Here is a 27764-nt window from a genome sequence, read left to right as displayed (position 1 = left end):
AGGGCTGCTCAGCTCAGCCGCCCGTCAACCCCTGTCTCCAGCCTGCAGCTTCAAAAGTCTGCATCTGCAGCAAGCGCCGGGCAGAGGAAGCCCCCACAAGCCACACAGAAAAGGAGACGGAGCATGCATACAGAAAGACACACATACATACACACACAGACACGCGCATGTATACAACCAACAAAAGAAGCTCCCCTCTCGTCTCCCAAAGCCCACAGGGTCTGTCTGTCTATTCTCCCACACTGTAAAAAAACATCTTTCAACTGAATATTATTAAGTAACTGGTTCCACAGTCTTTTTGTTTTGTTTACTCAACTCTTCGGTCAAAGTGTTACTTCAATTTAAAATGTTTAGTTGGCCCAAGTATAGCTCCAACATGAGAAAACTTAAAATGTGTTTCTACAAATTGTCTCATATGTTCATTCAACTAGAAATTATTATTTGGGCATCATAACAAAAAAAAGGTTAGGAACAAGTTACACAGGAAATGGCGAAGCGATTTATACACAGTGCACTTTTTAATCTGTTCTTTAAAGGTTCCCAGAATGTTGTGAGAACAGTCTGGTGAGAACATTGTGTGGACGTCACATTGTGGGGACAAAGAGATGTTCCCAAAACAGTTGTGTGCGGATGATTCTACGATATTTATTTTAGGGTACAAAAAAGATTCCCCTGACATTCCCCACGAATGTTCCCAGAACACATTGCGTCTGTTCTTTAAAGGTTCCCAGAATGTTTCATTAGGTTGTGGGAACAGTCTGGTGGGAACATTGTTGGGACATCACAAAAGATATGTTCCCAAAACACCAAAACTGTCCAGTTGTGTGAATGATTCTTTATTTTAGGATGCAAAAAACATTCACCTAAAATAATTTGGATAATTCGGAGTAATCCCAATATCATATACATTGAGTATACAAAACATTAAGAACACCTGCTCTTTCCATGACAGACTGATCAGGTGAATCCAGGTGTTAGCTATGATCCCTTAGTGATGTCACTTGCTAAATCCACTTCAACCAGTGTAGATGAAGGGGAGGAGACCGGTTAAAGAAGGATTTTTAAGTCTTGAGACAATTGAGTATGTGTACCATTCAGAGGGTGAATAGGCAAGAAAAAATATTTAAGTACCTTAGAATGGGGCATAGTAATGGGTGCTAGAAGCACCGGTTTGTGTCATGAACTGTAAAGCTGCTAATTTGTTTTTTGCTTAACAGTTTCCTGTGTGTATCAAGTATGGTCACACCACTCAAAGGACATCCAGCCAACTTTACACAACTATGGGAAATCATCGGAGTCAACATGGGCCAGCATCCCCGTGGAACGCTTTCAACACCTTGTAGAGTCAATGCATTGACGAATTGAGACTGATAGAGGGCAATAAAAAAAAGGGGGGGGGGGGGGGTGTTCCTAATGTTTGAAATACCGAGTCTATGTCTAAAAGACACTTTTGGAATCAGAATTTGTACTATGGTACTTATCTACAAACTCAAAATATGCATTGGAAATTTTCTGTATATCTACAGTGCCTTGCGAAAGTATTCGGCCCCCTTGAACTTTGCGACCTTTTGCCACATTTCAGGCTTCAAACATAAAGATATAAAACTGTATTTTTTTGTGAAGAATCAACAACAAGTGGGACACAATCATGAAGTGGAACGACATTTATTGGATATTTCAAACTTTTTTTAACAAATCAAAAACTGAAAAATTGGGCGTGCAAAATTATTCAGCCCCCTTAAGTTAATACTTTGTAGCGCCACCTTTTGCTGCGATTACAGCTGTAAGTCGCTTGGGGTATGTCTCTATCAGTTTTGCACATCGAGAGATTGACATTTTTTCCCATTCCTCCTTGCAAAACAGCTCGAGCTCAGTGAGGTTGGATGGAGAGCATTTGTGAACAGCAGTTTTCAGTTCTTTCCACAGATTCTCGATTGGATTCAGGTCTGGACTTTAACTTTGCCATTCTAACACCTGGATATGTTTATTTTTGAACCATTCCATTGTAGATTTTGCTTTATGTTTTGGATCATTGTCTTGTTGGAAGACAAATCTCCGTCCCAGTCTCAGGTCTTTTGCAGACTCCATCAGGTTTCCTTCCAGAATGGTCCTGTATTTGGCTCCATCCATCTTCCCATCAATTTTAACCATCTTCCCTGTCCCTGCTGAAGAAAAGCAGGCCCAAACCATGATGCTGCCACCACCATGTTTGACAGTGGGGATGGTGTGTTCAGCTGTGTTGCTTTTACGCCAAACATAACGTTTTGCATTGTTGCCAAAAAGTTCAATTTTGGTTTAATCTGACCAGAGCACCTTCTTCCACATGTTTGGTGTGTCTCCCAGGTGGCTTGTGGCAAACTTTAAACGACACTTTTTATGGATATCTTTAAGAAATGGCTTTCTTCTTGCCACTCTTCCATAAAGGCCAGATTTGTGCAATATACGACTGATTGTTGTCCTATGGACAGAGTCTCCCACCTCAGCTGTAGATCTCTGCAGTTCATCCAGAGTGATCATGGGCCTCTTGGCTGCATCTCTGATCAGTCTTCTCCTTGTATGAGCTGAAAGTTTAGAGGGACGGCCAGGTCTTGGTAGATTTGCAGTGGTCTGATACTCCTTCCATTTCAATATTATCGCTTGCACAGTGCTCCTTGGGATGTTTAAAGCTTGGGAAATCTTTTTGTATCCAAATCCGGCTTTAAACTTCTTCACAACAGTATCTCGGACCTGCCTGGTGTGTTCCTTGTTCTTCATGATGCTCTCTGCGCTTTTAACGGACCTCTGAGACTATCACAGTGCAGGTGCATTTGCACTGTATAAAAAAATGTGTCATGTAAATATATTCCCGATATGGACCCTTTTCACCTGGCCCATTCAACTGATGTTACAAGAACGTTCCCCAGAAAACATTTTGTTGGAGCATCACATTGTGGGGGAAAAAATCTCTTCTCAAAACACAAAAACTGTCCAGTTGTGTGGATGATTCTACAATGTTTATTTTAGGTTGCAAAAAAACTAAATGTATGTTCCCAAAACACCAAAGCTTCCAGTTGTGCAGATGATTCTACAATGTTTATTTTATGATGCAAAAACTTTCACTTGTTGTTGCAAGAATGCTCCTAGAACACATTTAATCTGTTCTTTAAAGGTTGTGGGAATAGTCTGGTAGGAACATTGTGGGCAAATCCAAACGTTACGTTCACTTGCGACCGGTTGCTCCAGTTGGGATTTAAAAAGTTGCTCTTAAAGTTGGGCGTATCTACATAAGATTTTGGGATCAGAATTTACACGTTGCACCGTTAAAAAATAAGACTAGCCATAGCTAAATTCGGCGTAAACAGCGTGTGTTCATGACATTTGATGCTTCATAATGATGGTTCCTAGGCAGCACCTGTTACTAGGCTGTTTCCCTCCTCGTGGCAGTTCTAAAATTTGCGAAGCATGTCACTTCGCAAAGCCCACCACTACGCATGCACCTTTTCTTAACCACGACTGGATGGGTCAATCAATAATTATGGGAATGAATATCACTAAATGATAAAAATATTGGAATAAAGTAGGCTAATGCAATTGAAGGCATATATCAAATTGTTGCTTACTGAAACTCCCAAAGTCATCCAACCATTTTAAATATTTTAAAGCAATAGCTTTAAAGTATTATCAACTATAATGTTGGCACCGTTCTGATTGCGACTGCGTTAACGCGCTGTTTTGAGACAAGTGTTGGGACTCGTCTTGATAAATCAACCAATGTCCGAATCCCAGTTTGAATATTTGGTTACTATTAGGCTGGCAAAATGTTAGCCTAATTGAGGTGAGTGTTCATGATTTGAATTTTTCTGTTTAGTTTGCTCTTGTAACAGTGTCATCAGAAAACTTTGCTGTCATGTTAGCTAGCTATGTAGCCTACGCTAGCCTAGTATAGCAAGTTGATTATTTTGCTTTTTTTAGCCTATAGGGGCAACATCCCGACTAAAAGCCCTTGACTTGTCTGATAATCAATCAATGTGATTGTGTTTCACTGAATCTCCATCTGTATATTTGGTTATCTGATCTCTGGCGATGCAAATAAGTGGAGGTGGCAACTCATCTATTAGTTTGCTAATATCTGATCAGACACATTTAGCATTCTATAGCATATACATTTCAGTCACAGAAACAAACAAGCGTCATAGATAAAAAAAAAAAAAAAATCTATCAAATCCTAATGACAATCACATTCCTCAGTAATATTTGAGTCAACCAACTGAACTCCTCCAAGGGAACAAGACCATGGCGTTTCAAGCTGGCCTGGAGAGAATTCCAAGACCACGGAGCTGAGTAGCTAAAGCGCCTTTTTGCCGTGATCCGTTCTGATTATAGGAACCGTTAAAAGTAAGTAGGAGTGAGACCATAACTGATATATATGTTCTGACCTTATCAAAGAATAACGGAGATAAAGTGGCAGTTTTCCCAAAATGGCCTTAGGCTTCAAGATTGGTATACTATGATCTATGTACTGTAGAGTCAATGAAGACCAGCCAACAGCACTATCGAGATCACAGTGGTGTGTCAAAAGCTTTTGGTTGGTAATAAACCTAAGAGCTGCGTGAAACACAGAATCAAGTGCATTCATGGTAGTGCTTGAGGTCTGCATATAAATGACATCACTGTAGTCCAAGACAGAGAGGAATGTACACCGTAGCAGCTCTTTCTGGCTGAGCCTTATACCAGTAATAAAACCTATTCTCAACCTGATCTTCTTTACCAGGTTCTCAAGATGAGTAGTGAAGCTCTGCTTCTCATCCACCCAAACGCCCAGATATTTGTACTTCTTGACTCGCTATATGGAATTCCCTTCCAAGGTAGTAATGACATGGTTTTCAGAGTGTTTAGTATTGGAAATTAGGATGTGTTTTGTTTAAGAGGAATTCAGAACAAGCTTCAATTTGCACAGATTATTTTTGATGTTAGATCTTTCAAAAGCCAAAATCAAACTGCTGCAACTTGAATAGAGACAGTGTCATTCGCATTAAACGTCAGCTGTCTCAACATGTCTCCCAATGTTGTTGATCTAGATAATAAACAACAGGGGACCTAAAATGGATCCTTGAGGCACACCTGAGTGCAGCTCTATGATGTCGGATTTACAACCATCTGCCTTAACACAATGGGTTCTATTTGACAGGTATTTCACAAACCACTCTAGAGCATGACCAGTAATCCCAATACACTTCAGTCTCTGCACCAATACAGTATGGTCCACAGTGTCCCATTCCTTTGACAAATCTATGAACAAATCTGATACACAATGCAACTTCTTATCCAGAGCACAGTAAATATCATCCAAAACCGTTCAATATTACTGTAACAGTGCTGTTGTGGCTTGTCCTGAAACCTGATTGCATACCACCCAAAATATTGTTTTCCTGGAAGTAGGCCTTAAGCTGCTTATTGACTAGGAACTCCAATACTTTTGCCAAAACATACTATTTAGATATGGGCTTATAGTTATTCAGTAGACTGTGGTCACCTCATTTCAAAAGAAGAAGGTAAAATGCTGATTCCCACAACTTGGGTATTTCATTACATTTTATAGTGAGGTTAAATGTGCATGTTAAAGGGGGAGCAATTATGCCTGCACATAATAATAGGCGGGGGTCTAGACCATCGGGGCCAGGGGATTTGTTTGACATCAATTGCTTTCGCCCCTCTACGCACCTCTGAGACAGAGAAGGAGAACCTGGAGAAGGAGTGGACGGGGGTATCAGGTCATTTCGCAGGGGACTCATTTAGACCTTTAACCCTATCAAATAATCCACCTGCATCAAGAAAATGCTGATTAAAACAGGTTCTCAGTTACCACCTACCAGCAGTCTGCTTTCAACTCTCGGGTCGTAGTCACACCCTGATTCCAAAGGCGTTTAAAAGCCATCCAATCTTCAACCTAATCAGACCTCCTTGCTTTAGCCCACACACCATTCCGTTTCCTTATGATTTCAGCTAGTTCATCTGAGAACCAGAGTTGTCTGCCCTTAATTCGGTATTGTTTGAAAGGGGCGTGCTTGTTGCATACATCCTGGAATGCTTTGTGGAAGTAAGAAAAGGCTAATTCAACATCAGGGATGAATTCAACTCTATTGAATTGAAAACAAAATGAAATGTAAAAAACTCTGAATATCAAACTGCTTCCAGTTCTTTTCATGATGATACGTGGAGGTAATTGTAGCAAAATAATGGCAAGTCTTTGGGAAAAACACTTAAAGTTTAAGAGGCATCAGGCCCTAAAAGCATTATCCTCATTTTAAGATTCAAGGGTAGACAATAGCAACATTTTAGTTCATGGCTGATCAATCAATGTGAGAAATAACCATAAAAAGTTTGACTAAAATAATATGATTATGATGTTACACTTCTCACAAATAGGTACATAAGCTACAATTAAATACCAATGAAGGCCAAGTACTGTCACGCCCTGGCCATAGAGAGGCTTTTATTCTCTATTTTGGTTAGGCCAGGGTGTAACTAGGGTGGACATTCTATGTTCCTTTTTCTATGTTTTTGGATTTCTTTGTTGTTTGGCCGGGTGTGGTTCTCAATCAGAGGCAGCTGTCTCGTTGTCTCTGATTGAGAACCATACTTTTGAGAACCATACTTTGGTAGCTTTTTCCCACTGGGTTTTTGTGGGTAGTTCATTTCTGTTTAGTGTGTATTGCACCTGACGGAGCTGTTTCGGTTGTCTCTTTGCTGTTTTGCATTTTAGTGTTCAGTTTGGAATAAACATGACGAACACGTACCACACTGCACTTTGGTCCTCACCTTCTTCCACCAACGGCCGGTACAAGTACACTGTAAAACCGAATAAGTTAGCAGAACTCAATACATTTGTGGCATTTGTGCTTAGTTTTTGTTGTTATTATGAAACTTAAAATTATTGATTGGGGCGGCAGGTAGCCTAGTGGTTAGAGCGTTGGACTAGTAACCAAAATGTTGCAAGATCGAATCCCTGAGCTGACAAGGTAAAAATCTGTCATTCTGCCCCTGAACAAGTCAGTTAACCCACTGTTCCTAGACTGTCATTGAAAATAAGAATTTGTTCTTAACTGACTTTTAGTTTTAAAAAATACACAGTACTCAATTTCTGTTAATTAATATACATTTTTGATTACAGATAGCTTAATTAAAGTAATTAGAATGAACTTTATTACTATGATCTACAGTAACTTAAAATATATATCAATTAAACTCATCATGTTTAAGTAAATGTAACACCACTTTCAAGTAGTTGTTCTACAAACTTCATGTATGAACTTAATATTTTTGTGAAATGCTTACTTCCTAGCCATTAACCTGTAATCAATTATTGTAAGTTGCAACAACTAATATGCAAATTAAAAACTAGAACTTCAATCAAAAGGTAGTTGTGCATCTAATCAAAAACTTTGGCAACTGATTGCGTAGGTTTTCTTTAGCAGCACTGACTCAAACAAAATAATTGCAATGTTAAAAAAAAAACACGTACAAATGAATGCTTTTAAACCAGGAATAATATGGATTTATTGCTGCAGTAACAATAACAATCAGAGTACATTTAAAGAGACTACAGGAAAAGGTTTACATGTTAGAGAACATGGTGCAAGGTTCCACTATTAAATTGACCCCAATTACAGATTGGGGTCAATGTGGGAATGTCTCAGTGGAGGTCAGGTTTTGGTCAGTCATTTTCAAATCAGTCGATTTGGTAAGTAAACTGAAATTCTAATATTTTCCTCATTGCCTCCTTTGAGGAAAACATTTGAATTTCAGATCACTACCTGGATTGACTGAATTTAAAATGGAATTGACCCGACCCTGACCTCCACTGAGACATTGCTCCATATGTAAGCCCGAAAAAAATAATTGGCAGTGCTAGGCCTATTCAAGTGCTGCGTGTTACAAGCAGTGGACAACATGCTTGAAAAAAAACTAACAGCTGTAGACATATTCAAGTGCCATGTTAATAACGGTAGACAACATGCTAATTATCTCAACGCATTTGAGCAAGGAAATAATAAGTTAAGGAAAACGGCAGATCTAAGAAGCACCATGACCTACAATTATTAGCCTACACACTGCAAAGGTTAACTGTTCAAGAGAACACTTTACAGTAGCACTTCCACCATGGTTGGGGTCAATTCCTTTTCAATTCAGGAAGTAAGCTAACATTTCACTATCAATTCCAATTTTTCTCATTGCCTCCTATAAAATGAAATTAGAACTGGAATTTCAGTTTACTTCCTGAATTGAAATGGAATTGACCCCAACCCTGGTAGAGGTGCTACTGTAATGATGATTAGGGGGTAAGAGAAAGTGTCTTTTGTGGTTCCTTTCGTTAAAAAAAATGCCACAATGTCAACAATAGTTGTGATTTAAAGCAGGATTTTCTGAATGAACTTGAACGTGTTGGACAGTTCTTTCGGATAACTGAGATGTAGAGCATAAATCAGACCAAACATTACCCAGGAAAGCATCCGGCAGTCTGGGGAGGTCAATCACCACAACTTCAGTCTCCAGGACGACAGATCTTGACCGGATTGTAGTGGACTGGATTTTCTGTGTTATCAACAACGATTGTCAGCAGGGCTACCGGTGAGTCACCAACCTCTGGTTCGTCTGAATCCAGATGAGAATACTAGACAGATATGTTATATAGCAATAAATCTACACTGACTTATGGTTGGCTAGATTGACCATACTCACCCATCTAATCATCTGAGATCACCTCAGGAGCTGGAGTGGGTTGATTGGGAATGGGCACAATAATACAAAATTACTGGAATGACAGAAAACCTACCTAGCATGTTTTGCTTACTAGCGCAGCAACACAGGAAGAGCACAGAGAACTGTTGTACACCTTGTGTGGGCATCATGTGTTCCTAAAGGGATACATGAATGTACATTTTATGACATCGGCTTACTAATCTAACCTGGTACCAGAGAAAGATTTTAAATATTTCACTGAGGTCGGTTTAATTAGGAACAAGGTACAATGGAACCAGTGGAATAGTCCCAAAAGGGCAAACTATCAGGTGCCTTTTTAAATTCTTATCAAGCCTAGTCCTGGACTAAAAAGCAAGCTCAATGGAGAATCTCCATAGAAATAATTTTAGTCCAGGACTAGGCTTAATCTGTGTCTGGGACATCTCCCCTCAAGGTTTAATAAGTAGTTGATAATTGCATTAGACCAAGATCTGAATTCAGTATAATGTGGAGTCCTCCGTCTACCTGTAGATCATGACACCTCAGAATGTCAACCAAAGTGTCAGCAGTCCTTCCAGTCTTCGATGCCATCTGTCTGTACAAGGTCATTAACCGAGGGGTGTGACGGTCAATCTCAGCATAGAAGATGTTTGACAGGTTCTGGTTTGTAATTCGCTAGAACTCTGCATACACCTACACTTGGAATAGACATAATTTAGAATTTATCACAGGTTTGGAATACTGTATCACAATTTAATTCAGTAGAACTAATATATTAATACAGCATTGCAATTTTACCTGTGGCTCCATGCTCAGAGCAGTCCAGTGATCAAGGAACTCCTTTACAATTTGAGTGTCGGTGACTCTACCCTGGCACCGCAGGGCGAATGTGTTCTGCATCTTCCTATCGATCTTCCGTTCGTCTTCTGAACTTCCATTACCTGTCTCAGCGATTTACGACTCCCTGAGTCCTTTCCAAGGTGGAGGTTTGGCAGGAAGTTCACTTCAGCCCACTTACCTAGGTCTCTTCATGTTTGAGTGCGGTAGTTCATTCTCTGGATTGCTTCTCCTTCTTTTTCCTGTGTTTACGGAGACCTGACATCCTCCTCTCCTCGTCTTGATTCTGTATTTATCCATATTGAATTTGATGCTGTTCTTCCATCGATTCCAACCAGTTTCAGATTATGCCTCTTTTAGACAGGGGTGTTTCGAAACAAGAGCTTCAGCTGACTTTAGCTAGCTAATATTAGCTCTAGCCAGCTAACTTACCTGGTGCCTAGCTAAATAGCTAACGTTAGCCCTGCCTGGCACTTGCCAGTCAACCAGATTACTAGCTTGACAGATATCCATTCGATGTTCGACAAATCATACAATCACGACAGAGTTAAAAATCATGAATTCATTTTTACCATTAATAAAGTATCCACTGTCGTAGGAACCATCCACGATGTTGGAAAGATTTTGAAATGCTTGCCTTTGAACGTTGACGTACGCTACCGGTCAAAAGTTTTAGAACACCTACTCATTCAAGAGTTTCTTTATTTTTACTATTTTCTACATTGTAGAATACTAACGAAGACATCAAAACTATGAAATAACACATATGGGATCATGTAATAACCAAAAAAGTGTTAAACAAATCAGAATCTATTTTATTTGTGTCACGGCTGGCTGAAGGAGTGGACCAAGGTGCAGCATGGTAAGCGTACATTTTAACTTTATTTAAAAATTACGCCGACAAATGAAGAACAAACCAAACCGTGAAGCTTTGGGCTATGTGCCCTGAACAAAGACAAAGTTAACTTCCCACAAAACAGGTGGGGGAAAAGGGTACCTAAGTATGGTTCTCAATCAGAGACAATGATAGACAGCTGTCCCTGATTCAGAACCATACCAGGCCAAGGCATAGAAATACAAAACATAGAAAAAAGGACATAGAATGCCCACCCTAGTTACACACTGGCCTAACCAAAATAGAGAATAAAAAGCCTCTCTATGGCCAGGGCGTGACAATTTGAGTATAATATATATTTGAGATTTTTCAAATAGCCACCCTTTGCCTTGACAGCTTTGCACACTCTTGGCATTCTCTCAACCAGCTTCACCTGGATTGCTTTTCCAACCGTGTTGAAGGAGTTCCCACGTGCTGAGCACTTGTTGGCTGCTTTTCCTTCATTCTGTGATCCGACTCATCACAAACCATCTCAATTGGGTTGAGGTTGGGGGTTTGTGGAGGCCAGGTCGTCTGATGCAGCACTCCATCACTCTCCTTCATGGTAAAATATTCCTTACACATCCTGGAGGTGTGTTGGGTCATTATCCTGATGAAAAAACAAATGACAGTCCCACTAAGCCCAAACCAGATGGGATGGCATATCACTGCAGTGCGCCTTGAATTATTTTTTTAAATGTTTTATTATTATTATTATTATTTATTTATTTTTGAATTTTACCCCTTTTTCTCCCCAATTTCGTGGTATCCAATTGTTGTAGTAGCTACTATCTTGTCTCATCGCTACAACTCCCGTACTTGCTCGGGAGAGACGAAGGTTGAAAGTCATGCGTCCTCCGATACACAACCCAACCAAGCCGCACTGCTTCTTAACACAGCGCGCATCCAACCTGGAAGCCAGCCGCACCAATGCGTCGGAGGAAACACAGTGCACCTGGCCACCTTGGTTAGCGCACACTGCGTCCAGCCCGCCACAGGAGTCGCTGGTGCGCGATGAGACAAGGACACCCCTACCGACCAAACCCTCCCTATCCCGGGCGACGCTAGGCCAATTGTGCATCGCCCCACGGACCTCCCGGTCGCGGCCAGTTACGACAGAGCCTGGGCGCGAACCCAGGGACTCTGATGGTCGCCTTGAATTCTAAATCAATCACAGACAGTGTCACCAACAAAGCACCCCCACACCATAACACCTCCTCCTCCATGCTTCACGGTGGGAAATACTCATGCGGAGATCATCCGTTTACCCACACAGCGTCTCACAACGACACCAGACCAAAGGACAAATTTCCACCGGTCTAATGTCCATTGCCCGTGTTTCTTCTTCTTATTGGTATCCTTTAGTAGTGGTTTCTTTGCTGAAATTTGACCATGAAGGCCTGATTCACACAGTCCCCTCTGAAAAGTTTATGTATTTTCTCTTTGCTTATGTCACGATCATCGTAATGAGTGGACCAAGGCGCAGAGTGAGTATAGTTCCACATCTTTATTATGGCGAAACTTTGAACAAAAAACAATAAACCAACAACGAAATGTGAAAGTAGTGATGCACAAACACAAAACAATATCCCACAAAACACAGGTGGGGAAATGGCTACCTAAATATGATCCCCAATCAGAGGCAACGATAAACAGCTGATTCTAATTGGGAATCATATTAGCACCAATATAGAAATAGACATACTAGAACACCCCCTAGTCACACCCTGACCTACTACACCATAGAGAACCAAGGGCTCTCTATGGTCAGGGTGTGACAGCTTATTTGAGCTGTTCTTTACATTTCTGAGGCTGGTAAACTCTAATGAACTTATCCTCTGCAGCAGAGGTAAATCTCGTTTTCCTTTCCTGTGGCGGTCCTCATGAGAGCCAGTTTCATCATTGCGCTTGATGGTTTTTGCTACTGCCCTTGAAGAAACATTCAAAATTCTTGAAATTTTCCAGATTGACTGACCTGTCATATCTCTTTGGTTATTTGAGCTGTTCTTGCAATAATATCGACTTAACAAATCGAGCTATCTTCTGTATACCACCCTTACCTTGTCACATCACAACTGATTGGCTCAAATGCATTCAGAAGGAAAGAAATTCTACAAATTAACTTAAGGCACGCCTGTTAATTGAAATGCATTCCAGGTGACTACCTCATGAAGCTGGTTGAGAGAATGCCAAGAGTGTGCAAAGCTGTCATCATGGCAAAGGGTGGCTACATTGAATAATCTCAATCTGAAATATATTTAGATTTCTTTAACACTTTTTTGGTTACTACATGATTCCATATTTCATAGTTTTGATGTCTTTCTATGTAGAAAATAGTAAAATAAAGAAAAACCCTGGAATGAGTAGGAGTCCAAACTTTTGACTGGTACTATATTATACTTTTTCCCCCTGAGCTTTCTTTTATCTCCTAGATGTAGGACAGACACTTCAAAACCATATTCCTTATGATTTATTTTTTGACTGTCTTTTTTTTTGCCATTTATGAATATGTTATTCATTGCGTTGTCAGCTTAGACCCCCCCCCCCCCCCACACACACACATTTTTTTAAGAAACCAGATTGGAATATAAACGTAACATTTAGTCATACAAACCAAACCATATTTTTACACTTCATATGTCGACAATCTGTACATGTTTGGTTTGAACCTGCAATGTGTAGCTCTAAAGGTAAGCCTTTCATCCTCTTCTCCACCATCTTGTTTTTTCAGTGTGGCAGTATGGTCAATCTTTAACCTTCTTAGACATTAATAAAGAAATACTGGTAAGTAGGTTATTCACCATCACCAACCTCTTTTTTATTTATATTTTTTATTTCACCTTTATTTAACCAGGTAGGCCAGTTAAGAACAAGTTCTCATTTACAACTGCGACCTTGCCAAGATAAAGCAAAGCAGTGTGACAGAAACAACAACAGAGTTACACATAAACAAACATACAGTCAATAACACAAAATAATAGAAAAATCTGTGTACAGTGAGTGCAAATGTAGAAGATTCTGTATACATCTGGCCCTTCTTGGACACTGTGCTAACAAACCTCCGAATGAGCTTCAACGCCATAGAACACTCCTTCCGTGGCCTCCAACTGCTTTTAAATGCTAGTAAAACTAAGTGCATGCTCTTCAACCGATTGCTGCCCGCACCCGCCCGCCTGACTAGCATCACTACTCTGGACGGTTCTGACTTAAAATATGTGGACAACTACAAAAATCTAGGTGTCTCGTTAGACTGTAAACTCTCCTTCCAAACTCACATAGGCATCTCCAATCCAAAATTAAATCCAGAATTGGCTTCCTATTTCGCAACAAAGCATCCTTCACTCATGCTGCTAAACATACCCTCGTAAAACTAACAATCATACCGATCCTTGACTTCGGCGATGTCATTTACAAAATAGCCCCCAACACTCAGCAAACTGGATGTAGTCTATCACAGTGCCATCCGTTTTATCACCAAAGCCCCATATACTACCCACCACTGCAACCTGTTTGCTCTCGTTAGCTGGCCCTCACTACATATCCGTCACCAAACCCACTGGCTCCAGGTCATCTATAAGTCTTTGCTAGGTAAAGCCCCGCCTTATCTCAGCCCACTGGTCACCATAGCAACACCCACCCGTAGCACGCACTCCAGCAGTTATATTGCACTGGTCATCCCCAAAGCCAGTACCTCCTTTGCTGCCAGTGACTGGAACGAATTGCAAAAATCCTTGAAGCTGTAGTCTTACATCTCCCTCTCTAACTTTAAACATCAGCTATCTGAGCAGCTAACCGATCGCTGCAGCTGTACATAGTCCATCTGTAAATAGCCCACCCAATCTACCTACCTCATCCCCATGTTGTTTTTATTAACTTTTCTGCTCTTTTGCACACCAGTATCACTACTTGCACATCATCATCTGCTCATCTATCACTCGTTAATCTGCTAAATTGTAATTACTTCGCTACTATGGCCTATTTATTGCCTTACCTCCTCATCCCATTTGCACACACTGTATACAGACGGTCTTTTTTTTTCTATTGTGTTATTGACTGTACGCTTGTTTATTCCATGAGTAACTCTGTGTTGTTGTTTGTGTCGCACTGCTTTGCTTCATCTTGGCCAGGTCGCAGTTGTAAATGAGTACTTGTTCTCAACTAGCTTACTTGGTTAAATAAAGGTGAAATATATATATATATTTTTTAATTCAGGAAAAACTATTGTATTTATCATAGTGATTAAGGAGTAACAATAAAACAGAATAATATGCCCCACCAACAGTAGACAACAGGAAAAACCTCAAATCAAATCAATATTGAGAGAATAATCAAGGTGACTGATAACTGGCAGAGGCATGGTACCATAGCAGGAAGATTGGAATGCCATGAACCAAGATGTTGTACATTCAAATCCTAGGTGAGGACCTGTTGAATAATAATTACTGTGGACAATGTAATTATGTATGTCAACATGCGTCAAATATGTATGTTAAAAGTACTGTGTGTAACCAGTTGCACAGACTTTTTTAGTTAAGATGCCCAAATAATCATGTTTAGTTGAGTGAACATATGAGACAAGTTGAGCAAACACATCATTTGAAATGGACTTTTGCCAAAGTTTTCTCAATTTGTAGCTAAGTTTGGGCGATATTTTATTTTATTTGATAACACGTGTAACCAGTTACTTAGTAATGATTAGTTGAAACAACTAGATTAGTATATATTTTATTTTATTTACAATGCATGTTAACTCAGTGACTAGCGGAGAGTTGTAGTTATCTCACAGGGAGACTGTGATATGTCCCTGGTGGGTTCTGGGTAAAGGAGTTTGACATGGCTTCATATCAAACACACATGTTGTGGTTTAAGATTAAAAATGGAAGCATGAGTAATGATTATGTCTTGCCAGAGGACGCGTGTGCATGTGTGTACATGCACAAGTGTCTGTGTGTGTAAGTGTGTGTGTAAGTGTGCATGGGTACTTGTGCTCAGGAGGTTTCCCACACTGAGGATGTGACTGATTTGGGTCACTGAAATTAATTGAGCCATGCTGGTTTTTAGAGATGGGAAACTGCTGTATATGTGTCTCTGTGCTATGTAGCACACTGGACTTATGGGTTTCTTTTTCGGTATGTGTGCATTTGTGTGTGTGTGTGTGTGTGTGTGCATGTGCGCGCGTGTGTGTGTGCGTGCAGGTCTATCATGACAGACCTGTACTACCTCAGCCAGGCTGATGGAGTGGGAGACTGGAGAGTGAAGGAGGCCAGGGACCTGTCTAACCTGGTGCAGAGCAGGATCACCTACCTACAGGTACACACACACACACACGCACACACAAACACTCTTTCTCACACCTGCTCTTCTCTACCTAACACAAGCCAAACCTGTCAGAATCACCATAGATGAAACACATCGTGTCTAAGGGTCTGACTGCTGTCTAATCCCTGTATATCATCTATCCTGTCACACACACACACACCCACCATCCTCCGACACTATCCACTTTCTGTTATCCCCTCATATACCCTCCACCCCCAGTGACCCAGGAGTCTCCCCTCAGCCCTCCTCCCTTCCCCAGTTTGCATGCAGCAGGCCTGGGGTGGGGCTGTGCGGCGTTGGGCCCTGCAGCATTAATGAGCCTTGGTGTTTGATGAAGAGAGCCAGAGTGAGTGTGGCTGGGAGGAGACGCCATAGCTAACAGCTGCTGTCACCACTGCTGAGGGATCACACAGCTCCAGTGGCCGCCATCACTAATTCATCAACCACACACAGTCCTCACAGGCTGGCAGACACACAAACACACACACACACTTAGGGAGCCAGGGACCCGTCTACCTCTTACACTTCTGTCAGTAACATCAATCCCAGGTCTACAAACACACACAGACACACACGGATGTGCATGAGCACATATACACACTCCTGCACACACACACACACACACACACACACACACACACACACACACACACACACACACACACCACCCTTCCCCCACACCACCAACCTCAGCCCCTGCGCCCTTCGGCCCTGGCCCGGCTGACTCCATCAACCTGTCTGTATGTCTGTCTGTCTGTCTCACTGCGCACTCTTCAATGAGAACACAGTGGCCTTTACTTGGTGTCCCTTTGTTCAGTGTCACACAGTACCACCTTGTCACAGACACAAACACACAGTACCTCCTCCATTTTCAGCCTTCCACTTTCACTTGTTCTTCCATAGCACATCATCAGCTCTGAACCAGCTGATTATAGGTCATATTTAATGAGTCACCCTCTCTCTCTCTCTCTCTTTCTCACGCACTCACATGCACATTTTCAGTCTACTGTATTTTAACTAGAAAATGCAGTTTTTGAAGGGCTACTTAACCTATAGCAGTAAGGGTCAGCCTTGGTATTTCACGCTCTCCATAATTACCATTGAACTTTGTCTCCTAGCACATCTGAATCGCATGAATCTGTCATTTTTAAACAACCAAAGTAGTTCAGAGTTTGTGCGCTTATGGTTGTTTGTCGTTCTGATTTAACGCCATACTCCAAAAGAGATGGGCTCGCTGGTGTAAAACTGCCTTTCAAGTGGTTGTTGTTGAGACTCGCAACAACAACACCGTTCAATGAGCACACAAACGTTCAATGAGGAAGGCTGGTCTGGATGCTTGTTTATATTCATCCATTAAGCATAACATAATCCACTTCATTTCCATTTCTACTGGCATAGTCGGATTGAGTACACATGTACACTATATATACAAAAGTATGTGGACACCCCTTCAAATTAGTGCTGTTATTGTGAAGTGGAAACGTCTAGGAGCAACAACGGCTCAGCCACAAAGTGGTAGGCCAAACAAGAACGGGACCGCCAAGGGCTGAAGCGCATAACGTGTAAAAATCTGTTCTCGGTCGCAACACTCACTACCGAGTTCCAAACTGCATCTGGAAGCAACGTCAGCACAAGAAATGTTCAAACAGGTGCTTCATGAAATGGGCTTCCATGGCCGAGCAGCTGGACACAGGCTTAAGATCACCATGCGCAATGCCAAGTGGTGACTGAAGTGGTGTAAAGCTTGCAGCAATTGGATTCTGGAGCAGTGTACATGCATTCTCTGTAGTGATGAATCACGCTTCACCATCTGGCAGTCCAACTGATGAATCTGGTTTGGCGGATGCCAGGAGAACACCCCAATGCATAGTGCCAGCTGTAAAGTTTGGTGGAAGAAGAATAATGGTCTGGGGCTGTTTTTCATTGTTCAGGCCCCTTAGTTCCAGTGAAGGGACATCTTCTACAGCATACAATGGCATTCTAGACGATTCTGTGCATCCAACTTTGTGGCAACAGTTTGGGGAAGGCCCGTTCCTGTTTCAGCATGACAATGCCCCCGTACACAAAGCAATATCCAAATATAAATGGTTTGTCGAGATCGCTGTGGAAGAACTTGATTGGCCTGTTCAAAACCCTGACCTCAACCCCATTGGACACCTTTGGGATGAATTGGTACGCTGACTGTGTGCCAGGCCCATTTGCCCAACATCAGTGCCCGACCTCACAAATGCTCTTGGGGCCGAAAGGAAGCAAGTCCCCACAGCAATGGTCCAACATCTAGTGGAAAGCCGTCCCAGAAGAGTGGAGGCTGTCATAGCAGCGAAGGGGGGACCAACTTCATATTAATGACCATGATTTTGGAATGAGATGTTTGATGAGCAGGTGTCCACATACTTTTGGTCATGTAGTGTATCATCAACACAGTCTTGCCTCTTCTCCTCTTCCCTATTAGCCATCTGCGGAATCTCATTCGCCTATTTACCTTATAGCATATAAGCATGGCACAATAATGCACATTCCTCACACTTGCTGTTTAACCTATGGGCTCACTCCTGCAATTATCACTTACCCATGTTCTCTCACTTGCTATTTTTCAGCAACAGTTTCGACAACCACCCTCCTCCCCACAACCAACAGCTATAATAACCTTAAGGCCCGTCATTGGAACTCCTTTACCCCAGCGGAGGTGTTTCAATGCCAAAAGCCTCGCATAGGGCTACCTGCCATCACATCATCTGAGACAAGGCCGCACACCAAACAATTTAATTAAATCTCATATTACATTACGTCTTTGTTATTTATTCAGTAAAGCCTGTACTCGATTCAACTGTAAGTGTGATACCTATGGGGCCAATATGGAGAAGAGGAGCGATATTTACCTCAAATACACACACACACACACACACACAGATTCCTCAAAGGAAATCTTCCCAGTGGCTTGTTTGTTGCTTCGTTGACATCTGCTTGTGTTGTTCAGGTTATTATTGAACGTCGGCGGTAATACATTTGGAACATGAAGGAACATTAGCTCTCCTCTAGTTTTTAAACAGACAAGCGGTGTGATAACGTTAGCACTTGCCAGACGCCTTGCCGCCATGATCACCGCCAACCAGTTTCAGCTGTGACAGCCTAATGAGTAAAACACTCGCAATGCAGAGTAAATTGCTATTTAGAAAGATGTTGGCACAAGTTGGTGCGGAGTGAAGAGAAGAAGATGGGGAACCAAAGATGGTAGATAAATTAAGTTCACTCAGGCCATTTACTCTGGATCACTGCTACTCTAACTTCCGCAATGCATACAAAGCCCTCCTCTCCCAACCTTCCTTCGGTCAAATCTGACCACGACACCAAACTCAAACAGGATGTAATCGTGACAGGGACTATTCAACGCTGGTCTGACCAATCGGAATCCACACTTCAAGATTGATTGATCACATGGACTGGGGCATGTTCCGGGTAGCCTCAGAGTATAATATAGATTTATACACTTATTCGGTGAGTGAGTTTATAAAGAAGTGCATAGGAGATGTTGTACCCGCTGTGACTATTAAAACCTACCCTAACCAGAAACCGTGGATAGATGGCGGTATTCACGCAAAACTGAAAGCGTGAACCACCGCATTTAATCATGGTAAGTTGACTAGGAATATGGCCGAATACAAACAGTGTAGTTATTCCCTCCGCAAGGCAATCAAACAAGCAAAATGTCAGGATAGAGACAAAGTGGAATCACAATTCAACGGCTCAGACACGAGACGAATATGGCAGGGTCTGCAGAGGTTTGCAGACTACACAACAGCAGTAGGCTTGATTACCAACAACGACGAGACAGCCTATAGGGAGGAGGTGAGGGTGCTCAGAGTGTGATGTCAGGAAAACAACCTCTCACTCAACGTCAACGAAACAAAGGAGATGATCGTGGACTTCAGGAAACAGCAGAGGGAGTACCCCCCTAACCACATCGTTGGGTGGAAAGTTTTATGTTCCTCAGCTTACACATCACAGACAAACTGAAATGGTCCACCCACACAGACAGTGTGGTGAAGAAAGTGCAATAGGGCCTCTTCAACCTCAGGAGGCTGAAGAAATTTGGCTTGTCACCTAAAACCCTCACAAACTTTTACAGATGCACAATTGAGAGCATCCTGTCGGCTGCATCACCGCCTGGTACTGCAACTGCTCCAACCATAACCGCAGGGGTCTCCAGAGGGTGGTGCGGTCGGTACAACACATCACTGGGGGAAAACTACCTGCCCTCCAGGATACCTACAGCACCCGATATCAAAGGAAAGCCAAAAAGATCATCAAGGCCAACAACCACCTGAGCCACTGCCTGTTCACCTCGCTGCCACCCAGAAGGCGAGGTCAGCACAGATGCATCAAAGCTGTGGGCGAGAGACTGGAAAATAGCTTCTATCTCAGAAACTCAAACAGGATGTCAAACAGCCATCACTAACACAGTGAGGCTGCTGCCTACATACAGACTTGAAATCATTGGCCACTTTAACAAATGAATCACTCTTCACTTTAATAATACCACTTTAATAATGTTTACATATCTCGCATTACTCATCTCATATGTATATACTGTATTTTATACCATCTTTTGCATCTTGCATATGCTCTGTCATTGCTCATCCATATATTTCTATGTATATATTCTTATTCCTTTCCTTTACCTTAGATTTGTGTGTATTGGGTAGTTGTTGTAGACTTGTTAGATTACTTGCTAGATATTGCTGCCCTGTCGCAACTATAAGCACAAGCATTTCGCTACACTCGCAATAGCATCTGCTAACCATGTGTATGTGACCAATAAAATTTGATTTGATTGGATTGAAAACATTTTTTAGTTCCTGTCTACTTAAGGGGGTGGCTCTCCCATAGACACCAATGCGATAGCAGCTGGGTCTGGTCTACTTAGTTTATTGATTTCCATTGAAACAGAAATAATGAGGGAGTGGGATATTTCGCTTCCTCTTCTGTCACTGTGGGGCACGACGCAGCGCCGCATGGCATCATTTTGCCACCGCTCGTCTGATGAGGTGTAGTTGAACACGGTGGAATGGTCTCACGTCGTGATTTACAGGTGCCATTTTGAGAGAATGCTTTTTTTCTCTGGCTCATATTTCGGGAGATCTCTTTGTCATGAGAGACAGAGAGGGGAAGAGAGTGAAAGAGAGCGAGAGATATAGGCAAATTGTGTTATCATAAATTAGAGAACAATGCTCAGAAAGCCATTTTGGGCCCCCCAGAGGTCAAGTGGTCAAATGTATGTTCTTACACCCATATGTCTCTCTCCCCCATCCCCCTCTGTCGTTTTCTTCACTCCCACTCTCTCCGCTCCGTCTCGATCTGTCTCTCTCTCTCATCCTCCCTCTCTCTACCTCTCCCTCCCCCCTCATCAGAACCCCCAGGACTGCAGCAAGGCACGTAAGCTGGTGTGTAACATCAACAAGGGCTGTGGCTATGGCTGTCAGCTGCACCACGTGGTCTACTGCTTCATGATCGCATACGGCACCCAGCGCACCCTCATCCTGGAGTCCCACAACTGGCGCTACGCCACGGGTGGCTGGGAGACCGTCTTCCACCCCGTCAGCAACTCCTGTACCGACCGCACTGGGGTGTCTACAGGGCACTGGTCAGGTAGGCAGGGTGCGCGCTGTCGGGTGAGCAGCCAGGTATTTATAGTTTGGCCCGGTTCTATAGCTACGGTTGAACCATTGAGGTATCTGCATTATGGTACAATGACGAGCCTATCCCAGCCAAACCCGGAAGACGCTGGGCCAATTGTGCGCCGCCCTATGGGACTCCCAATCACAGCCGGATGTGATGCAGCCTGGATTCAAACCAGGGACTGCAGTGACGCCTGCAATACTAACATAATTGACACATCCTGTTTGCAACAAGGCAATAAAGTAACACTGAAAAAAATTAACAGTTTGTCCTGAACACAAAGTGTTATGTTTGGGGAAAATGCAATACAACACATTACCAGTGGTACTACTCTGTACTTCGTTACTATTTAGATTTTTGACTACTTTTACTTCTCTACATTCCTTAAGTAAAATAATGTACTTTTTATTCAATACATTTTCCCTGACACACAAAAGTACTCGTTACATTTTAAATGCTTAGCAGGACAGAGAACATCCCTGGTCATCCCTGCTGCATCTGATCTGGCGGACTCACTAAACACAAATGCTTTGTTTGTAAATGATGTCTGAGTGTTGAAGTGTGCCTCTGGCTATTCATACATTTTTAAAAAACAAGAAAATTGTGGCATCTGCTTTGCTTAATATAAGGAATTTTCTATTATTCATACTTTTACTTTTACTTTTGATACTTAAGTATATTTAAAACCAAATACTTTTAGACTTTTACTCAAGTAGTATTTTACTGGATGACTTTCACTTTTACTTGAGTCATTATCTATTAAGGTATGTCTATTTTTTACTCAAGTATGACAATTGGACACTTTTTCCACCGCTGCACATTACTTAGTACCACTCTGCATATTTTTAAGCATAGTGGTGGCTGCATCATCTTATGTCTATGCTTGTAGTCGTTAAGGATTGAGGAGTTTTTCAGGATAAAAAATAAACAGAATGGAGCTAAACACAGGCAAAATCCTAGAGGAAAATCTGGTTCAGTATGCTTTCCACCAGACACTGGAAGATGTGTTCACCTTTCAGCAGGACAATAACCTAAAACACAAGGGCAAATCTACACTGGAGTTGCTTAGCAAGAAGACAGTGAATGTTCCTGAGTGGCCAAGTTGCAGTTTTGACCTAAATCGGTTCAACAATCTATGGCAAGACTTGAAAATGGTTGTCTAGCAATGATCAACAACCAATTTGACAGAGCTTGAATAATTATTTAAAATAATAATGGGCAAATGTTGCACAATCCAGGTGTGGAAAGCTCTTAGACATGTACCCAGCAAGATTCCGAGCTGTAATAGCTGGCAAAAGTGATTTTAACATGTACAGTTGAGGTCGGAGGTTTACATACACTTAGGTTGGAGTCATTAAAACTTGTTTTTCAACCACTCCACAAATGTCTTGTTAACAAACTATAGTTTTGGCAAGTTGGTTAGGACATCTACTTTGTGCATGACACAAGTCATTTTTACAGCAATTGTTTACAGACAGATTATTTAACTTATGATTCACTATATCACAATTCCAATGGGTCAGAGGTTTACATACTGTAACGATCGTCTGTGGTGGAAGAAGGTGAGGACCAAAGCGCAGCGTGGTAAGTGTTTATATTTTTTATAAAATAACTGAATACTGAAAAAAACAATAATCGACAAACGAACAGTAAGGTGAATGAAAAAAACACTAAACAGGAAATATTCACCCACAAAACACAGGTGGAAAAAGGCTACCTAAGTATGATTCTCAATCAGAGACAACGAACGACACTTTAAACAATTTAAAGGCAATGCTACCAAATACTAATTGAGTGTATGTAAACCTCTGACCCACTGGGAACGTGATGAAAGAAATAAAAGCTGAAATAAATATTTCTCTACTATTATTCTGACATTTCACATTCTTAAAATAGTGTTGATCCTAACTGACCTAAGACAGAGAATTTTTACTAGAATGAATTGTCAGGAATTGTGAAAAACTGAGTTTAAATGTATTTGGCTAAGGTGTATGTAAACTTCCCACTTAAACTGTATTGTCTCAAGGGGGTTGAATATTTTTTTTTACAATTGGTCTTCCACTTTGACTTTACAGAGTATTTTGTGTAGATAACTTTGTAACACAACAAATGTGGAAACATACTTTCTGAACACTCTTTATGCTCGCTACATTTTTTCCTCTCTGCCTCTCTCTCACACTTCCTCTCCAGCTTCCTTGTTCTCTGTCTCCCCCTCCTCTCCCTTGGGCTTTCTTTTTCTCTTGCTTTTCCTGATATAGTTTTCTCTTTCTCTTGATTTTCCTGTTGGGTTTTTGCATCTTGCATGCTCTAATGGTCCTTATTGATTCGTCCTGCTTTCTCATTGTGTGGTGAGTTCATTTCACTGGTTCATTGCTCATCTGAGCAGGATTCCTTATAGGAGCTGAAGCACTTACAGTGGGGCAAAAAGGTATTTAGTCAGCCACCAATTGTGCAAGTTCTCCCACTTAAAAAGATGAGAGAGGCCTGTAATGTTAATCATAGGTACACTTTACCTATGACAGACAAAAAAAGAAAGAAAATTCCAGAAAATTACTTTGTAGGATTTTTAAGGAATTTCTTTGCAAATTATGGTGGAAAATAAGTATTTGGTCAATAACAAAAGTTAATCTCAATACTTTGTTATATGCCCTTTGTTGACAATGACAGAGGTCAAATGTTTTCTGTAAGTCTTCACAATGTTTTCACACACTGTTGCTGGTATTTTGGCCCATTCCTCCATGCAGATCTCCTCTAGAGCAGTGATGTTTTGGGGCTGTTGCTGGGCAACACGGACTTTCAACTCCCTCCAAAGATTTTCTATGGGGTTGAGATCTGGAGACTGGCTAGGCCACTCCAGGACCTTGAAATGCTTCTTACGAAGCCACTCCTTTGTTGCCCGGGCGGTGTGTTTGGGATCATTGTCATGCTGAAAGACCCAGCCACGTTTCATCTTCAATGCCCTTGCTCCAGGTTTTCACTCAAAATCTCTCGATACATGGCCCCATTCATTCTTTCCTTTACATGGATCAGTCGTCCTGGTCCCTTTGCAGAAAAACAGCCCCAAAGCATGATGTTTCCACCCCCATGCTTCACAGTAGGTATGGTGTTCTTTGGATGCAACTCAGCATTCTTTGTCCTCCAAACACGACGAGTTGAGTTTTTACCAAAAAGTTATATTTTGGTTTCATCTGACCATATGACATTCTCCCAATCTTCTTCCAAATGCATCCAAATGCTCTCTAGCAAACTTCAGACGGGCCTGGACATGTACTGGCACTGCAGGATTTGAGTCCCTAGCGGCGTAGTGTGTTACTGATGGTAGGCTTTGTTATTTTGGTCCCAGCTCTCTGCAGGTCATTCACTAGGTCCCCCCGTGTGGTTCTGGGATTAATATTAATTAATACAGGTAACGAGTGGAGGACAGAGGAGCCTCTTAAAGAAGAAGTTACAGGTCTGTGAGAGCCAAACATCTTGCTTGTTTGTAGGTGACCAAATACTTATTTTCCACCATAATTTGCAAATAAATTCATTAAAAATCCTACAATCAGATTTTCTGGATTTTTTTCCCTAATTTGGTCTGTCATAGTTGAAGTGTACCTGTGATAAAAATTACAGGCCTCTCTCATCTTTTTAAGTGGGAGAACTTGCACAATTGGTGGCTGACTAAATACTTTTTTGCCCCACTGTATACACATGGTGCGAGAGTACATGGTTGTGTGTGTGTGTGTGTGTCTGGGGGGGAGGTTATTGTGTGTGTCTGTCTGGGGGGGAGGTTATTGTGTGTGTGTGTGTGTCTAGGGTGGTATTGTGTGTGTCTGGGAAGGTTATTGTGGGTGTGTGTGTGTGTGTGTGTGTGTGTGCGTGCGTGCGTTTTCTTGTGTTTGTGTGTGCATGGGAGTGTGTGTGTGTGCGTGTGTCGATGTGTGCCTGTATTTGTGTGAACGTGCTTGTGTAGAAGTGAATACTGTAATCGCGTCCGTGTTCATGTGTGTGCTTAAGTTTCTGTGTGTGTTGTAGGGAAGTGTATGTGAGAGCATAGGAGCCAATCAACAAAGATACTGACATCGCGGTCAACAGAACAATGCGTTATGGGTTAAATTTCTTCTCCATTCCTGCCTCAAATAGTGAAATAAATGTCTTAAATTGTTGCTGCATGAATTTATTCATGCAGATTGCGGAGGTTGAGTAAAAATGTAGACTCTTTGTGTCCTAATTAGGAAGCTATGGGAGGGGGAAGGAGCGCTTAACTGTGCAGTTGTGCCAAGAATTGCAGGCCTAAAAAATATGGCTAGTCCCCTCTCTCCCTCTCGCAAAACCTGCCAATGATGATATATAAGCAAAGAGAAAGCTTGGAAATATTTTTTCTGTTAAATATTTAATGCTCTTGCCAATTTATATTCAGCTCACGCTACATGGAGTACACATGCCCTTGCACCGACACCCTGGTTTTTGTGTTCCCTTGTTATTAATTTTTTATTTTATTCCAGTTACACTTTCTTTGAAAGGCCATTTGAATGAGTAATTATGCCATTTGTTTGACAATGGGTTATGAAAGCTGTGTGCAGTTTTATTAGGCTTTCTGTAATGGAACAGGTCACCGTAGTTGCAACTTCACAGAGATCAGTAGTTGTCGTCTAAGCTTATTTTTGAAACTGTAAAAAAAAAACATGTTTTAAAAAATGTCCTCTGGTTTTCAGACCCGATGTACGTGTGAATGGAGGTTGTCTGCCAGACATATCCCTCCTGGCGAGATGAGATTAGACCAAAAGTGTGTGTGTGTGTCCACATGTGTTTGTGCGCGCGCTTGTGTGTGTGTCCTGGCCACTCCTTTGTGTTTTGAGGCTTAACACCCACTCTCCCAGGTGGAAAGGCTATCAGGAACCCAGAGAGGATGACCTTCCTAATCAGCCCAGCTCAACCCTCCTCTCTGCCCACTGTGCCCAGAGTCCCTGCCAGTCCCATGCCCGTCTATGTGCCGCCCTCTGGGTGCAGCTGGTGCCAGTGTTCCACCCCCAGTACCATGAAAGTAGATTGGCTCACCTTGGCTTTTAAAGGAATATTCCACTTAAAATGACAAATTCCTGTGATTTACATTGTTAAATAATACTAATATGTGAGAACAATATACTATGGGAATTTCATTTGCATTTTGTAGTTAGGAAGCAACATGTAAAAAAACTTGTGGAGATCTGCAGAGTAGAACCCACAATGCAATGCTTTCTCTAGATAGGCTAGCTAGGTAACTAGCTAGAAAATGTATGTAACACAATAATACCAAAGCCAATATCAGTATGTGAAGTAGTTAGCTAGTTGTAAAATCCCTGAAACAAACTGCACTATTAATTTAGGTGTTAAACATTTACCATGTTCAACCTAGTAGAGATCGCATTTCTAGCTCAAAGCAGTGCGAGTCAGGTTGCTATGCAAACGTGCATGTGCCCTGTGAGCCTGCGTGCAGGGAGACGAGAGGAGAAAACTGCTTTGCATCATGGCAGTTGAAGGAAAAAGGAAATTCATTTGATGGTGCACTGTCCACTTTGAAGACATTTGAACAAAATATATACTTTCTCGTGACTATATAGACAGACTGATGTGTTTTAGACAAGTTTGCCCATACAGTCTATTGGCTGATTTGGCATTCCCGAGTGCAAGTAATTGTTTTAAAAGAGTCATGAAATGTGATCGTTTGTTATCCCCTATCTCCAGTGATGAGAACCTTATCATGATGACGTAGCATGTCACATTTCAATTTTAGGGTGGATTATCCCTTTAAAGAAGGACAGCCAAAGGGCAACTGTCACTCTGAATGCAGTGGGGATAAAGCGAGAGAGAATTGGGATTGTTGTTTTGAAAGGGCATGACTTTCTCCTGTCTTCTCTAACTTCTCTATCCTTCCATGACTTTCTCCTGTCTTCTCTAACCTTCCATGACTTTCTCCTGTCTTCTCTAACCTTCCATGACTTTCTCCTGTCTTCTCTAACTTCTCTAACCTTCCATGACTTTCTCCTGTCTTCTCTAACTTCTCTATCCTTCCATGACTTTCTCCTGTCTTTAACTTCCTTCACTCTCTCTATCTTTTTGGCTGCGGTTCATTCCATACCCTTTTCTCCACAGTGTGCACTTGTTCACTGTAGCTGTTAGATGTACAGAGGGAAGAAACTGTCTAGCCAAGGTTTACACTAATCCAATGATTGTAAAGGAACGAGGATTTAAGTCTGCGTCACAGATAGAACAATGAGACAAATATTTCACCGGAATCTATAAATGTGAAGCCTCCGCTTGGCGTTTCCAAATATGGTAGTGAGAGAAAGCTCAGTGGCTGGCAGTGGGAGATGATGGA

At 41.7% G+C, this 27764-nt stretch overlaps 1 protein-coding gene across 1 annotated transcript in view; it reads left to right on the top strand.

Moving 5' to 3' along the window:
* Positions 1-27764, top strand: part of LOC110529771 (alpha-(1,6)-fucosyltransferase) — a 158190-nt gene that overhangs the window by 111515 nt on the left and 18911 nt on the right. Inside the window, exons 5-6 of the mRNA XM_036985273.1 lie at positions 15625-15739; positions 21157-21394. Of these exons, the coding sequence (XP_036841168.1) occupies positions 15625-15739; positions 21157-21394 (353 nt within the window). The remainder of the gene's footprint in view (positions 1-15624; positions 15740-21156; positions 21395-27764) is intronic.

Source organism: Oncorhynchus mykiss, chromosome 8 (genome assembly GCF_013265735.2).
Source record: "Oncorhynchus mykiss isolate Arlee chromosome 8, USDA_OmykA_1.1, whole genome shotgun sequence".
NCBI lineage: Eukaryota > Metazoa > Chordata > Actinopteri > Salmoniformes > Salmonidae > Oncorhynchus > Oncorhynchus mykiss.
This window is presented reverse-complemented; position numbering and strand designations above follow the sequence as displayed.